This window comes from Chelonoidis abingdonii, chromosome 6 (assembly GCF_003597395.2).
Source record: "Chelonoidis abingdonii isolate Lonesome George chromosome 6, CheloAbing_2.0, whole genome shotgun sequence".
Taxonomy (NCBI): Eukaryota; Metazoa; Chordata; order Testudines; family Testudinidae; genus Chelonoidis; species Chelonoidis abingdonii.
The window spans coordinates 40,209,152-40,221,322 of NC_133774.1; the positions used below are offsets into that span (position 1 = coordinate 40,209,152).

Genomic DNA, 12,171 nt, shown 5'->3' on the forward strand with positions numbered 1-12,171 from the left:
CTTGGAAGTAACAGAGGAGGAGAAGGACCTCGCAGTATTGGTTGATCACAGGATGACTATGAGCCGCCAATGTGATATGGCTGTAAAAAGCTAATGCAGTGGGATGCATCAGGACGAGGTATTTTTAGTAATGATAGGAGGTGTAGTACATTACAAGACTGGTGAGACCTCATCTGGAATATTGTGTGCAGTTCTGTTCTCCCGTGTTTAAGGAGGATGAATTCAAACTGGAACAGGTACAGAGAAGGGCTACCAAGATGATCCGAGGAATGGGAAACCTGTCTTACGAAAGGAGACTCAAAGAGCTTGGCTTGTTTAGCCTAACCAAAAGAAGGCTGAGGGGAGATATGATTGTTCTCTCTAAATATATCAGAGGGATAAATACCAGGGAGGGAGAGGAATTACTTAAGCTCAGTACCAATGTGGCCACAAGAACAAATGGATATAAATTGGCCATCAGGAAGTTTAGACTTGAAATTAGACGAAGGTTTCTAACCATCAGAGGAGTGAAGTTCTGGAATAGCCTTCCAAGGGGGGCAGTGGAGGCAAAAGACATATCTGGCTTCAAGACTAAGCTTGATAAGTTTATGGAAGGGATGGTATGATGGGATAGCCTAATTTTGGTAATTAATTGATCTTTGACTATTAGCGGTAAATATGCTGAATGGCCTGTGATGGGACACTAAATAGGGTAGGATCTGAGTTACTACAGAGAATTGTTTCCTGGGTGTCTGATTGTGAGTCTTGCCCACATGCTCAGGGTTTAGCTGATAGCCATATTTGGGGTCGGTAAGGAATTTTCCTCCAGGGCAGATTGGCAGAGGCCTTGGGTTTTGTTTGCCTTGCTCTGCAGCATGGGGCAGTGGTCACTTTCTGGAGGATTCTCTGCACCTTGAAGTCTTTAAACCACAAGTTGAGGACTTCAGTAGCTCAGACATAGGTCAGGAGTTTGTTACAGGAGTGGGTGGGTGAGATTCTGTGACCTGTATTGTGCAGGAGGTCAGACTAGAAGATCATAATGGTCCCTTCTGACCTTAAAGTCTATGGGTCTATGAGAAAAGCATGCTGCTTTCTGGAGCCACGACACCAGAAGTCTGTCCAATCTTAGTGTGTTGTGTTGCTGTTATTTTCTTAAAATGCAAATCCAGCTGATGCATCTAATTTGCTGAAGAATTTGGCTCCTGCCATCTGGGACAACCGTTCATTTCTTGTGAGTAAGTGCATGTCCCCCCTTATATTTTAGTTCAGTGCCTGAGGGCCAGTCCATATACAGTCGTAGTCCCAGTTTTTCTGTACTGTTACTAAAGTGTGAACTCGGGTTGTACATTCTTCTGTTCTTCAGATGATACCATTTGGTTTGCAGCTCTTCGTCTAGCCTCTTTCTTAAAGCTTGAGGAACATTTTGTATAGTGTGTACCACAGGTTCTGCATCTTCTCTTTACTGCATCTTGTATGTTACTGGAAAGCACTCATCTCCTGAGAATACATCGTCATATGAAATGATTAATACATTCATAACTGGTTCTATGTTGTTTTTCTGGCATACATCTTCTTTAACAAGACCAAGCACCTTACATGTGGGAAGGCCCAAGACACTTTGTTTGCTTTCCTCTGTGTACGATCACAAATTCTTGTTTATCATTTCCCCATTACATTTAAGTATCTGTATTAAGTATTAAGTATCTGTATTTAAGTATTCCCACCGCTGGAATTGTTCCTTCAGAAGTCTTTCAGACACTTTTGACTTTTCCACTTTCATGTCCTCCCTACATTTCTCTATTTCACTTCCTATTATTCCATTTACATGTCCCAATGTCTGTCTTGGACATGTCTTGGACGTCACATATGTGCCAGCCATTTGTGCACATTTTAATTACCCAGTCTTTTGAGTTATCTGACTCTTCGATTATTGTCTTAAGAGCAGCTATTCCTCTTTACTTGAGGAATCTCGTGCGCTTTACTGCTTTCTCTGCACATTTTAACATAATGGTTGAGTTCACTTCAGTTTGTACATTCTTGTCTGAATGCTAAGTGTTTCATTGCTACATAGAATATTACATCACTGGATTTGTTTTCTGCTTTCCATGTTTCTGTCCTTGGCCAATTTCTGTGAGCTTTTCCCTTGCTGGTTTAGCTATAGTAATTTGTCTTGAGCTCTGTGCCTATCTGTAAGCTTTTTATTTGTGTTTCTCTTTGTTCTGCTGCTTGGTATGTACATAGTGCCCTTTCTAGCATCAGATCCATTGCCTAGTAACTGTTACATCAGAAGACAATCTGATCTGTAATGAGAGCTTTTTAATATTACAACACTGACTTTTTAGTTTTAAGCCTGACAGACTCCTCTATTGTTTCCCCTTCATTTTGTGTTCTCATCCTGAACATATATCTCTCATAAGTAATGTTTTTTTCCCTAGGGACATAATGATCCTCAAACACTTCCATCATTTCTTCAAACCTTCTTTTCCACCACCACTATCTGTGTAGAATGCATTGTATACAGTTAGGGCTTCTGTACCTGCTACCATACAATCTTTTGCTTATTCTCTGGTTTATTTGCCCCTGTAGCTTTCATATACCATTCAAATTGCTGTCTGAACCTTTTCCAAGAATAAGCAGAACTTTCTGTGATTTTTAGGGCTGGTGGGGAATTACTTGCAGTTGCATGGGCTCTGGAGTAGCCTTTGCAATGTGAACTCTCACTGGGTCTTCCAGCATGGAATGCCTTCCACACCTGGTACAATGTAGTATCTGTCTGATGAGCAGAGTGGTGTCAAGATAAACCCTTTATTAGGAACGAGAACTGCACACAGAGAAGAGGTAACAAAACTTCCTACTGCTCTGTGTAGCTGCAGCCTGTGACTGCCTTGCCCTGGGCTTCTTTTGTTTCTGCCCCAGCAGGAAGTGTGTCATTGGGGAAACCAGAGACTGCATTTAGCATGTAGATGAAGCATTATATCTATATGCTTTCTAGGGGACTTACTGTATGGCTCAGGGAGGAACTGGGTGGTTGGGGTGGGTGTGGAAGAGGGACCTAGGTTGATGGAATGGAGCTAGGGAGTGGAAAGCAGAGACTTTGTTGTGGCAGGAACCTGATGAGGAGGAATGGGAATGGAGGGAACCCAGACCCTGCCATGGGGTGGGGGTCACACAGCAACCTTTGCAAGGGGGAGACTACGCAGGAGCCTGGTATGAGGCGGCTGCACAGAAACTTCAGCATGGGTAGAGGGGAGAATGGGGCACACACAGGATCCTTGCCAGGGGTGGAGGAGAGGAATAGGGTTGCCTCACAGCCCTTGCCATGGAAGGGAATGGAGCACAATGGTATGGGGAAAGGAAAACACAAAACCACTGGCATGTGGCAGAGGGGGGAATGAGGAGGACACACAGAGCTCTGGGCATGGGATGGGTGGGGGGAGTTTCAGGAAGTCTGTGAAACAGAGAGGGATGGGAGGGTGGCATACAGGGAGCTCGTGGGAGGGACTCGATTGATGCAAGGAGCTCCTGTTGGGTGCAGTGCACTTGGCCTACAGAAGCTATGAACTGTGCAACGCTATACTGAGTACTGTATTTTGACCTGGTTATTGGAATATTTACTGAATGACTACATTGGATTAAATCAACAGGACTATTGGGAAACAAACATGACTCGAGATAAGATATCCCTCAACAAACTCTTGGGAATTGTTATAAAACACCTGAGACAATGCACGGGCCTTTTGCTTTGATGCTCTAGGTTGGCCCCTGTAGAGCACACCAAACTGGTTTTGGGCATCAGGTCTAAGCATGTGAGTTGAGAGAACAAAGAGCTTTGTCTGCCTTTAAAGACAGCTTTTGCCCTAAGTCCCTCAAGGATGTGGTATGTCTACACTGCAATGAATCATCTGTAAACCATGTCAGCTGAGTCAGACTCAAGGTGCTCAGACTAGGGGCGGTTTTTATTGCAGTGTAGCAGTTTGGGGACCCTCTCCCACGTGAGAGAGGTCTGGGCTCCAGCCTGAGCCTGAACATCTACAGGGTAATTAAACTGCCTCGAAGACTGAGCCCTACGAGCCTGAGTCAGCAGACTCAGGCCAGCCATGGGTGTTTAATTGTAGATTCCAGAGGTTGGGGTGTCTGAGAAGTTAGACATACTAGGCCTTCATGTTAAGGATGGTAGGACTTCAGGTAAGACAGGCTTGCACGTAGTTCTTGTTGTTTTTTTTAAAAACTTTCTTATGTTATGCTTTGTTCCAGTAGTTAAGAATAAACAATATTTTGTTTTAAGAAGGCTATTTTGAGTCACAGTAATCCACTCGTCACAAGTTCCTTCATGGAAAAACTGTAGGCATACTTGTTTGAATAAGCATGGTTGATGTGCAGGGTACTGCACTCCAGGGAGAATCATGTGATTTCACCCCAGGAGAGTTGAAGGCACAAAACCTGATACCTCGGGGGATGTGCTCAGAGAGACCAAAGGGGGGTTGATAATGCAGCTAGCCCTGTAATCGTGACATCTGCCACAGAATGGGCCAGATTCTGCTACTTGTACTCGCCAGTGGGACTATTTGTAGAGCAAGGGTACTACCTCAGCATGATAAAGGTTTCAGAATCCCACCATACATCCTATTTGTCACATTTTCATGAATGGACTTCAACACTTCAGTCATATCCAGGAATTATCCCCAATGTTGTGTAAAGCTATGGATCACGTCCACTGCTGGAGAGTCATTTTGTTGTTTTTTCTCTGGGTGAAATTCACCGTTGTGCAGAGAGCTTCACAAAAGGCTTGAGCCCTTCTTTGAAGATTTATGTAGTGCATAGGCCTTGTTCATGCTCTCTAAACTGAAAGGGTGAATTTTATCAACTGGGCTTTTGGGCAAGGGCAAATAACTGCTTAAAAATTAAATACTGTATTTTTGGGGAATTTGGTATTATGGTTTCCTGCAAATTGTTGAGTTATGCGGCTGTGCCTTTTGTGAATTCATAATATCTCTGAGATGTAAGAAATATTTCCCTTTTTTGAAATATTTTAATATGTTTTGCAGCTTGGATTAGAAAAAGAAGAAAGGATCCACCCACAATGGAGGTAAGAGCTGAAGTGCCTTGTCAATTGTAAATCCAGTTTAACTAGACCTATTAGTTTTCTTAGACTGATCCGTCAAATCATTTAAGAGAGAATGTAAATGGTGCTGCCTGCCTATTTTGTTTTATGTAAATGATATACAGTAGAGATATAAACTCTTTTAAAATTTTATAGTACAGTGTTTTTTTTGTTTTTTTTATAATGGAGATATACCCATCTCCTAGAACTGGAAGGGACCCTGAAAGGTCATCGAGTCCAGCCCCCTGCCTTGACTAGCAGGACCAAGTACTGATTTTGCCCCAGATCCCTAAGTGGCCCCCTCGAAGATTGAACTCTCAACCCTGGGTTTACCACTGAGCTATTCCTCCTCCCTGTTAATGTCAGGGTGTGGAAGTGGAAATGAAATTCCTGAATTGTTATATATCTGTTTCTTACATAGAATTTGTCAGAATTAAGTTACATTGTGATGTCGAGATAAGTAATTGTGGTCATTCAGAAACGTCTAAATAAGTGAATTCCAAAATAGTTGTTATGAATATTTTTTTAAAAAATCAGACCCTCTATATCCTAGTATGGTTTTTTTTCATGCCAGCTGACATTAAAGTGCAGGCTTCAAAGCCAATTGCCAGCATATTCATGAGAACAGAAAAAGATATTGCATTAACATTTTACAATGCTAATGAGATGGGCTTTTTGCAGTCCTGACTTTTTTTTTCAAAAGTGCTTTCTAATGGAATAAAGCTGTGAAATATTGCTTACTCTTTCATGCTGACGAATGTGCAAAGAATGGAACAATTCTGACTGTTAAGGCCAGAAGAAACAAACCTGAATTTGACACACAGTTTTATTAAAACCCAGCACTCTTAGCAATGAATCTATAGACTTAAAAATGAGTAATCACTAAAGGCTCAATCCAAACAGACTGTGTCATTAAGTTGAGCTCTATTGACTTCAGTGATGCTATGTTGTTGTACATCAGCTGAGGATCTGGCCCTCTATCTGTGACCTCCTGAACTGCACAACCTAGCAGGTTACTCACCTTGGCTGCACATTAAGGTGACGTATTCAGGATACTACTCAGCCTGTCATTTTTACACATCAACATTTTTTCAAGAGGCACAGAATTATAGAAGTGAGCTCTCACCTGCTATGCAACTCTTTCTATTGGTGTCTCTTCTACTTTCCCTTCCCCACTCCTCAGTTATCCAGGCAATGGGGCTGTAGTAAACCCATAAGTGGAACTAAAATGGAGTTAAGCCTGTGTTCCAGAGGATGTTGAGAACCTTAAAACAAAAATGCTTGTGCAAAGGGTACATCTTTGCTCAAACCCCTCCCTTTCTAGTCACTGAAGAAATGGGAGTCTTCTCTCTCCATCCTTTCTGCTGGAGCTCCATAGATCAAAGTGCTGTTGGGAGCAGAGGGGGAATCTTCAGACCACTAAGCTCTCTCTCTCTTCTCCCTGGCTGAGCTTAGGTCAGCGTCAACTAAATGTCAACTTGGATCATGATGTCCTGTCAGTATTTCTTTCCTTGCTGAGAATATACATCCTGTAGTACTGGGACTTCAGAGATGGAGTGTTGCCCAGTACCACTTCCATAAGTCAGATTGCCATGCTTGTTGGGCTGGGTAGAGTTTGAGACTATGCCCCTGAGAAGCAGGATTAGTTTGTGCAGCCATGTTCTTTTGGAACTGGTGGTGTTAAGGCTGCTTCTGGATGGGGAAGTGTGGGGGGTTGGGGCAGTGGTCAGTACCCCTTCAGAACAGGGAGCAAGCATCCCTTGCAGATGAGCAGCTATGGAGGCACATTTGGATCATTAGACCCCTAAATATGTCACATTGTAGATGAAGTGAGCTGAGGAGGATGAAAGATTATTGGAAGTAATGGTGCATTCAGTCATAGAACTACTCATGCCTTCAACTTCATGAGGTTTATTAGGGTCCAAAAATTATTTAGCAGCTAAGTACTGTATCTGCATTGATCTTATCAGAGAAGAAATGATAAACCAGGAATCTGAATAGTAGTTATTTTTTGTGGAACTAATCCCTAAGGTAGGTTTTTCCCCCTGTATGTAATATAAGTGAAACTAATACACATATATTAACTCTCAAACAGACTGAAAATAGCAGTATTATAATATATACAGCATGTGCAAAATATATGATGGTATGGGATAATGATTTTTTTCAGCATTCAGATGGGATGATATACAGAATCCACTTGCCCTGATAGTCTTTATACCACAACACACCATATATTTTACACTCTCGAGAGAGAGAGAGATTGGAAATTTTTCTGTTTTCCCACAAAGTACTGATAGCATTAGTGTTTTATCTACAGTAAACCCTAGATATCTTTGCTGGTTTGTATTCTGTATTATACTCCCTTTTTGACAATAATGTTGATATGGTAACTTCTCTTTGACAGATACGGAACTGGGGAATATTTGTGACCATATTTCATATTGAAACTGTTGTATAACAAATCTCCTTGTCATTCTCACTCCAGGAGAAAGATGTGAGAAAATCTCCTCAAAAGGCTGTAGAGCACACAAATTTTGAGTTTCATGTCTTTGACATTGCACTGTTATGTCACTTTGTGATGCTGCATCACGACACAGTGCAAATACTACGCTTCCTGAAGCTTTAGGAACTGGAGCTCTACCTCTGCTGTTTTGGTAGGAAACAGCTGTACCCTAGCAAATCCCTGCATATTTTATCCATTGACCTTCTCTTTAGCCCCTTACCCATTCTTCCTTGCCCCTTTTTCCTCCTACCCCAACTCTAACATATATTGTCCTTTCTCTTCATTTGCCCTCCTCCACTCTGCCCTATTGGCCTCCTGTTTCCCTTTCTCTTTCATCGCAGACTTTATCTATCCAGCAAAACTTTACTTGAGGTGGTTGTGAACAACAGAGCTAGGAAACATGATACTGACCATGGCTTCGTGGTCAGCATAGACCAGCAAAAATAGCGTTCAGCATCACATCAATGTTTAATCACTTACTGATGTGCTGCTAAACATAATTTGTCCAGCTCTACACTGATCACTAAGCCGTGGTCAGCATCAGGTCACCTAACTGTATTGTTCAGAACCGTGTTCAAACATAATGCACATTTTATAGCACAAATGAGGCCTTTCTTCCTTTCATTCTTCACCCCCCTTTAGCTTTGTCACCATGCACTCAACAAATCTTCATCATAATGCTTTAACTCAGTCTCTTATGGGCTGTAACACATAAGGAATTTAATTGATATTCATATGTTGGTGTAGTCACTAGATTTAGCAGCAAAGAGTCCTGTGGCACCTTAACTAACAGACGTATTGGAGCATGAGCTTTCGTGGGTGAATACCCACTTCGTTGGATGGGTATTCACCCACAGAAGCTCATGCTTCAATACGTCTGTCAGTCTGTAAGGTGCCACAGGACTCTTTGCTACTTTTACAGATCCAGACTAACACAGCTACCCCTCTGATACTTCGCTAGATTTAGTTTTTCTTACAGTGGAATCCTACAATAATAATTTCTATTGGATAACTACTTGTTCAGCTTTAAGGTACTTCACATACTTAGAGTTCTTTTTATTCCCCTTTTCCCCTCTTTTTGGAGGACAGTTACTTAGAACAACACCCTGTTTGCTTGGGAAGTCAAAACCCAAGAACATTTTTGTCCTGTTAATTATGTCTAATCTGTAATGGAAAGAATGTCAGTAGTTCAGAACCTGGAGTTTTACAAAGTAACCCTGTGGGATTGCTGAGCCACAGTCAGTTGCCTTTTGATTTTATTCCAGCATTAAATATACCAGATCTCTTCCTTAACTCATTTATAAGGTTGGTGATAAAACACAGCTTGGTCTGCATTCATTTGCAAAGTCATCTGGTGTTAAGACTACGGTAATGAGATTCCATTTAGATAGAGACTTTGGGCCATATCCTCAGCTGGTATAAATCAGCGTATACATCATTTTATACCACCTAAGGATCTGGCCTCAGATAGCTATATCATTGCATCCTAAAGACAGTAACACGTTGTGTATGTATGGACATACATAGTCTGTTCAGACAAAGTTACAGTTACACTGAAATGTTCCTCAACTATTATAAAGGACATAATAAATTAAACCCTTACCAATAGAACAAGAGATGAGTGAGTAAATATCTTGGAATATTCTGAGATTAGGCAGTGCCCATCTCTTAACTATGTATACAGGCACTAGAGGTGAGCATTGACCTTTCCAGACAAAGAAAAAGACAAGTCTTTGTCCTGAGGGACTTATAGTCCAAATTAATCAGAATATTTTAAAGTCTACAGAAGTTGCAACTTTAAATCAAGTGCTATTCTGTCAAAGAGATCTGGTAAATTATCACAGTACATGCAGATCATCTTATCTGATAAGTGTTCGGGCAGCCCTAAATCTTTGATGGGTTACCAAGGTTATACCGGTGGAGTACTGTTGTAGTACTGTTGGGCCCACAGATTTACCCTGATTGTGAGTTGAACTATAAAAAGTGAATCTAAGTTCATATAATGCCATAAGAACCTATAATAGCAAATGTAAATAGGGACAGGGGCAAGAAAATCAGACAGAAAACTTAAATTAGTCTAAACAAAAAAGCCTATTGATATAATTCCTGGACGCTGTTGAGATTATGCTTGGTAAATAAGAAAATGTGAGTCCAAAAATTAATGAACCAAAATTAGTGTGTCAAATACTATGATTAATCGGTGGACTGAATAGTGAGGGAATGGGCCATTTAACCCACTCCACTCCCTTTTGGGTCCTTACAAAAAGATGATTTGGTGGGGAAGGTGGGAAATAACAACAACAAATGGAGACTACTGGAGCAAACTTGATCGTCATAGCTGCCACCCCACCATCTTCCTGGACCCTGCACTTTGTCATCCTGAGAGAGATCCTGACTATACCAGGCCAGAGATAGACCAGATGACATTTCCACTTCTACTGGTACTGACTAAATCCCAAACAGACCTGAAATAAAATGGGATTGTACTTCAACAACAGCTCCAGCCCAACTCAACTAACTTCTCTCTTTCCTGGAAGTACGCTTATTAACATCTTTAATATCCCCTAACAGACTGTCAGACAAGGGGATTTTCCTTCTAAAGACTCTTTCCAGCTAATGGGAAAGTGAACAAAGAACGTTCTTGGGTTTTTTTAATAAAAGCCTATTTAATATTTTATATTTGAATTTTTTAACTGTTTTTCCTTCTTTTCTTTAATAAAAAGTTAAAAAGGATGTTTAATGTTTGCACCATGGTACTAAGCAGGCTAAGAACTCATATACTAAACCCTGGGCCTTATTTAACATTATTTAATGTTGGACAGTGACTGCGTAATGGTAATACTCTTTGGCCATATATTTCATGTAAATTAATAGGCACTCATCGTGGGGCGTAAAGGGTTAATACATATTCAGAAGCTGGCACACTGGCAAACAAGAAATTGTTTTCAAAGTTAGTTTAAAACAAAAGTTTGTTTTTAAAATTCTTAGATGTTTTAAAATGAGTGTGCAAAAAAGTTAATATTTTTTATTTAAAAAGAGGGGTTTACAATTGTTATTAATTTTTTTTAGCAAATGCTTTGTTTTATTTTTCTTTAATTTCAAAGTTTGTACTTTCTGTAATTAGTAATGTTAAGTTCAATACAAATATTTTTAAAAGGCACAAAATAATAATAAAAAAGAAAGGTTAAGTTGCTAAACAATTTTTTACTAAAATGACATCTTAACCCTCTTATTAACCAAATGCTATTTTTATTCGGAGATGCTGCTGCATTAACTGTAAATTAATCTCAAACCACCGAAACCAAGGGCTTTTGCAATACAAAACTTTTTGGTAATTTTTCTAATTGTTTTATTTTTGCAAGCTTTTTTTCCCCTCCCTTGTTGTTTTTACCACCTGCAGGTGTTGCAAATGGCTCCCAAATGCAAAAGTGGTTGCAAAAGAATTTTTTGTTGGCTTTGGTAAAAATGCCATCAGGGCTGAAGTGTTTGTATTTCATCCAAGTGAGCAAAAATAACCACTACTGCATAATATTTTTTATAGTTTGTGTAAATACACAACTTTAATTGTGCAAGCAGAAGAGGAGAGGGAAGTTTTTGCCATCTTTACCCATTCAGGATGTAGAGCTGAAAAAGTAATAAAAGCTAGTTTGTTCTTAAATATCTTACAGACATATACTGGCAGCAAAGTTTTGTGTTTTATCAACAAATGAAGTTCTTAAGCTTTGTTTACAGCACCACCTCTCCCAGCTCCATCTAAATCCCAAACACCACCTAAAACAAAATCAGACTTTAACAGCAGCTTCAGCCCATCTCAACTAACTTGTTCTCTTCCCTCTAGAAACCAGTTTTTAACCTCTTTAATATCTTAAAAACTGTCAAACAAGGGAGATTTTGTCTAAAAACTCAAATAATTTTTAAAATAAGTCTTAATAATATACATTTCAAATATTTTGTTTTTCCTTTTCTTTAATTTTAAAAAAATGTTTGCCAAAATACTAAACAAACATTCTCGATAGACCAAACCTTGTATAACACTGTTTAATGTTAAACAATAACTAAGTTATATTAACACCGTTAGCCCATATATTCCATCTAAATTAATACAACAGTACTGTGGGGGTAAGGTTGTATTCATGATAAAAGATTTCTCTTCAGTTGTTCTTCATGTCCACTAAGAGTAGGGAAAAGAAGTAATGGGCCTAATTTGTAGCAAGGGAGATTTAGATATTAAGAAAATTTTCCTAACTATAAGGATAGTTAAAGCAATGGAACAAGTTACCTAGGAAAGTTATAGAATCACCAGAGCCGTCCCTAGGGTACAAAAAATGGGGGCGATCACCCCAGGCTCTGCACTTTGGAGGCCCCCGTGTTTCAAGAGGAGGCAGATGGGGAGGTGAGGTGTGGGGTGGGCATGGGGTGAGGAGGAGCCCTCCTACCAACCTCCCCCTCCCTCCCAGTGCCCACTGCCCATCAGCTGTTTCACGGTGTCTGGAGGAGCTGTGGGGGAGGGGAGAGGAGCTAGGGCTCAGTGCACTTGGGGCAGGGGGTGGAACTGAGTGGGGAAGAGGCTAGGTGGGGCCTGGGT

At 40.4% G+C, this 12,171-nt stretch overlaps 1 protein-coding gene across 2 annotated transcripts in view; it reads left to right on the forward strand.

Annotated features, from left to right (window-relative positions):
* NDUFAF2 (NADH:ubiquinone oxidoreductase complex assembly factor 2) overlaps window positions 1–12,171 on the forward strand; it is a 132,899-nt gene that overhangs the window by 104,204 nt on the left and 16,524 nt on the right. For both annotated transcript variants that reach the window (XM_032801156.2, XM_075066971.1), the window contains one exon: window positions 5,025–5,065. In XM_032801156.2, the coding sequence (XP_032657047.1) occupies window positions 5,025–5,065 (41 nt within the window). The remainder of the gene's footprint in view (window positions 1–5,024; window positions 5,066–12,171) is intronic.